General features: G+C 43.7%; 1 protein-coding gene across 1 annotated transcript; it reads left to right on the top strand.

Annotated features, from left to right (window-relative positions):
* Positions 1-242: 242 nt before the first annotated feature.
* Positions 243-1629, top strand: apof (apolipoprotein F). The gene is given in 2 exon segments (XM_020592847.1): positions 243-1404; positions 1406-1629. Coding segments are annotated over 2 exon segments (1308 nt in total). The 5' UTR covers positions 243-289; the 3' UTR covers positions 1599-1629.
* The last annotated feature ends 3594 nt before the right edge of the window (positions 1630-5223 follow it).

The following is a 5223-nucleotide window of genomic DNA, read 5'->3' on the forward strand; positions in this document are numbered from 1 at the left end:
ACCTGGGAACACCTTGGGGTTCCTCCTGAGGAGCTAGAGGAGGTGTGTGGGGAGAGGGAAGTCTGGGGGGCTCTGCTCGGACTATTGTACCTGCGACCCGGTCTCAGATAAAGCGGATGAAAATGGATGGATGGATGGATGGATGGATAAGCAAATACTGAAATGAGTTGTTTTTACTGTCTCTGTATACTCAGTTCACTCAACATAGATTTTTTGATTGTTGCTGGCTTGTCTGGTTTGATTTTAAGGTAGTGGCTTTGGATAAACGCTCTAACAAGATAGTGAAATTATGTACTCCAAGCTGGCATGGCTGATTGTGATCCAGATCCTGCGGAACAAACAGGCTCTGTGCAGGGTCCCACCTCCTGCCCTGCCTAGTCACACTCTGCTTCCAGAAACTGACTTACCTGAAGAGGTAGAGGAGGCAGCCCAACAGGAGCACCAGTATCTGCTTGGATCCCAAATCCAGCTTGGTCTCTCATCTGCAGAAAAGTCTGTTCCTGTATCAGTCGCTGCACAAGAACAGGAGAGAGTCCATTCTGCCAAACATATGATATCAGTCCTCAATGTGAAGCTTCAGGGGCAAATTCAAGATCATCTCCACATTCAGGGGAATGCCATCTGTCAGGAACTGCTGTCTGCCAGCACTGTGGATGACCCTTTGTCTTGCATCTTGCCCCAGGAGCTACTGGGTCTCTCTTTAGTGCCTGTGTTGGTGGTGGCAGGCTGCCCAAAGGAAGCTCAGAGCTTGACACTGAAGCTGTATGACCTGCTGGGAGTGGCTGATACAGAAGAACTCTTGACAGAGGTGGTAAGCCTGATAGACAAGAGAATGAGCGAGTCAGCATCTGTACCTGCATCTGCATCAGCAGCATCACCTTCAGAGAGGGACCAAGCTGGGCACCACATAGAGGCTGTGATGTTTAATATCCAGCAACTGGTGTTGGTTGGAGAAGGTACCTCTAAGCTGGAAGGACACTATGAGGGTTGGACCAGGGTGAATGGAACAACTTTGGTAGGAACAGCTGCGGAAGGAGCCACAGGTAGACTGGAGGAGGCAGTGAGTTGCTGTGAGAGACTGGGAGTCCTGTGCAGTGGTGTGACTAGCAGTGGGCTGTTCACATCTGGGATATACCATGCAGTGTTGAAAAAGGGCAGTCGTATTCTGCCATCTGAATCCCCAGAATCTGAATGTTGGATCCATCGGTGCAACATGGAGGAGGATGTTTCAAATCCTGCTGCTTTAGGGCGACGGATAAAGCGCAGTCCCCAGAGGAGTTGTATCAACAAAGGTGAGGAGCATGTGCACAAGGTGGTGGAGTGGATCCCTGCAGTCAGCACCCTCTACAACCTCGGCACAGCTGTGTATTATGCATCAGTTAACTGCCCCGACACAGCCAAGGAGTGCCATTGACCTGGGCACAGATGCTCTCATGGTCGCCACAGGGGGGACAGCTGGGGCAGCAGGTTACGCCCTGGGTGCAGGGGTGAAAACCGGTGTGAAAGCTGGAGTTGGGTATCTGCTCAGCTCCATGAGGCATGAAGATGATGTGCTGATGAATGGGTCCAGCTGGCAGGAGGGTGACATCACCATCTAGTAGACTGAACATACAAGCAGCTTTCTCTGTTTGTGTGACTGTGCAAACAAACTTCACTTTACACAGTTTGACATAAAAATTATTTTTATATTATTTTGAAATCAGTGATTTTCAAATAATTAGCAAATTTAAGCTAATTAGTTGTTTTATAGAGGAAGACAATCTAATTTACAAAATGTAATGAATTTAGTTAAGCAAAAACTAGCTCACATTACACATTGCATTAAGTATAAACAAACTCAGTCAGCTATAACTAAAAGTAGCCTCAGTAAGTGATCCCAGAACCTTTTCTTTTACAATGTAGAAAAATATCTCTTTCTGTGTATAATAGGCAAATTGAACAATATAACATTTAAAGAACTAGTTTCAAGAAACTAAGCCCTTAAACCCTCAAGATGTTGATTTTGCTTTCCATTAAGTGTCTTTTCCTCTGTTAAAAGTCATCAAATTCTCTCATCAGCTCAGTAACATCCCCACCTCTGGTGTAACTGCAGGGACAATAGACCAACAACTAAATGTTGTTTATATGTTGTTCCTAAATATTGTTAAATTTGTGTGCATACAGTGGCTGTCAGTGTGGTATAGTACATAATCAGATTGTCTGTTGTAGAGTGAGCCTGTTTTATTGTAAATGAAACAGTGAGCAGTTTGAAATGTATGCACAAGAAATGATTTAATGTGCATTAAATTATATTTTCTGTATAACCTAAGTCAAGGTGTGCAGACTTTTCACTGGTCTTACGTGTCTTATAATTTTGTCCTATACTTCTCTCCCAGGATCACTGTCAAATGTTATGACATCACTTGAATATAACAGAGCCATCATTATTGTTATTAGTTCCTGCAGTCTGTGACATGAACACGAAGGCATGTAAATTTAGTGAACTCAGAATCAGAATCAGCTTTATTGGCCAAGGGTGTTGGGCATATGCCATGAGAAATACATTATTACCTAGAGAAATGCATTTCCTGTTGAAAATGCGTGTGGATGCTGATATGCTGAAAGATCGTCCTGAAAATGCCTGAAATCAATTGCTGAAACAGCTGAAGAATGAGAAGAAATGGCTGAAGTTATTTGTTGAAATAGTTGAGAAGAAATGGCTGAAGTTCTTTGTTGAATAATCTGAAGGATGAGATGCAATAAATACAAGTAGGAAAGAGCTGAACAATTTGATACCTGAATGGCTTTTCTAGCTGAAAGTATGCTGAACTTATTAAGATGTGAAAATATTCCAATTGGTCCCCACAAAGTAGGTAAAACAGGTAGGTGTGTGTGTGTGTGTGTGTGTGTGTGTGTGAGTGAGTGAGTGAGAGAGAGAGAGAGAGAGAGGGGAGTTATGAGGTGCCATGTCTCAATTGCACTGCACTTTATGGACCACCAGATCGCACTCCAGGACTGTGTCATTGACTCAGCACTTTGAGCTCCCATTGACTTCTATTGTAAACAAAAAGCTGAATAAATTAAAAAGTATAAACGTTATAATAAAAAATTAAATACAAGCAGGAAAGTCCTTGAAGAGCTGAACAGGTAGATACCAGAATGGCCTGTATAGCTGAAAGTATGCTGGACTTATAAAGTGCCAAAAAAGGGTGGAAGATCCCAGAATAATCAGGAGAACACAGTGTGGATGCTTTACACCATCCACACAAATACATTTTAAGCTGTGTTTTAATCAATACTGTATATTAACCAATATATGCTATTCAATGGATTTTAAACTTTCAGAACAGAGACCTGTGAGAAACTGCTTGTGTGAGCTGAAGGACATGTCTTATCTGTCTTTTGAACTCTGTGTGGTGTGATACATTCAACTACAGGATGTTCCAGACTTAGAGCAGCCTAGCCATAAACTGTGACAATAATGATCACACCACTGGGCCTGGTGCCTTTCTGATCTTTTGTTTTTGTCTTCAGGGGTAGGGGGCTGAGGGGAAAGGAGAGTATCATGAGGGGACCATCTGCTGGGTCTGAGGTGAGGTGGGTGAGGGGTGTGGAGTTCTGCTTCACACACTGAGGTCGTCTGCCAGTTGAAGGTCTTCCATATCGTAGGGTGGGGTATGGGTGTTCTTGTAGCTAGTTATATTTTTCAGGCTTTTCCTCTTTGCTACTCTGATCTCCCTTGTCAATGTGTTCCTGGCCTGCTTGTACAGGATCCTGTCTTCACTTCTTGAGGTCTGCTCTTTGGCATGACTAAGTTGTTTGAGTCTTACTGTGACCCAGAGCTTATTGTTGTTGTATGTGCAGAAGGTCTGGGTGGGCACACACATGTCCTCACAAAAGTTGATGTATGATGTCACAGTGTCAATGAGTTCATCCGCGTCTGTAGACGCAGCCTCAAATACACACCAATCTGTGCAGTCAAAGCAGGCCTGTAGCTCTGACTTTACTGCTCAGTCCATCTCTTCATTGTTTTGATCAGAGACTTTGCAGCTTTAAGTTTCTGCCTATATGTTGGGATGAGATGGACCATACAGTGATCAGAGAGACCGAGGGCTGCACGGGGGACAGAATGATTGGCATCGTTTGTTACCGTATAGCAGTGGTCCAATGTGTTTTTGTCCCTGGTGGGACAACTAATGTGCTGTCTGTATTTGGGCAGTTTGTGGGTGAGATTTGCTCTGTTTAAATCCCCTAGAACAATGAGTGGGATGATCCTGGATGTTTCAGTTCCATGCTAGTTATCTGTTCAGCCAGGTGCTTTAGTGTGCTAGCGTGGGCCTGCAGTGTTATATACATCAGACCGGAATGAATGACAAAAATTCTATGGCAGAATAAAATGATTGCAGTTGATGAAAAACTCAGTGTGTTTGTCTGTGTGTGTGAGTGTGTGTTGATCCTGTGGCAGGCTAGTGACCTTTCCGCAGTGTTGCCTTTTCCAGTTCTTAGTGTGAAAGACTCCTAACTCCCCAAACAAGATAATCTTGTGTGAATGGATGGATTTTATTATGTTCATCTAAAGTATGTTAGACAGTTATTGTTACACATTAACATGTTTGTCAAAATCCCAGGTGTTCATCATCATTATCTCTTTTCTCATTCTGAGTGCGGCCCTGTGAACTTTGCTCTCTACAGTTAACTGGTCAGCTTGGTCACATGTCAGTGCAACATATCACAGAGCTGAGTGGAAAAAGTCAAGGAACAGTCTGTGTATTGTTTAATCAGATACACCCACTACAGAACATACATTCCTAATGGGATTTGATTTAGGTAAAAGAGCTGCACTAGTTTAAGATCTGTCTGATATTAGATAACCTGTTAGTTTGTCTAGGAGGAAAAGCTTTAAACATCGGTGTCAGATTTTCACATCTGTCCACACATTGTTATGGTCGACTGCTCTCTTGCCATGTGAGAGAGAGGAAAAATAAATAGGCTGGACCCAGAGAGCAGGGTATGACACAGGTTATGGAGGTTTATTACAGTTCAGGTTATTGACAGATGGGTTGAGGGAGAATGCAGTGTATGCTTTTGACCCAGACTGAGGGAGGCATGAGGCAGATGAGAGAGAAGGGAGGCCCCGTCACTCACACCGGTAGTACCCTGGTAGTGGAGGCTGATGGCCAACTCTTGTCCCTGGGAGAGCACAAGAGTGAGAGTGAGCACAAAGGGTAATTGGACTCACGGAGT

This window comes from Monopterus albus, unplaced genomic scaffold (assembly GCF_001952655.1).
Source record: "Monopterus albus unplaced genomic scaffold, M_albus_1.0 scaffold18.1, whole genome shotgun sequence".
Classification (NCBI taxonomy): Eukaryota; Metazoa; Chordata; class Actinopteri; order Synbranchiformes; family Synbranchidae; genus Monopterus; species Monopterus albus.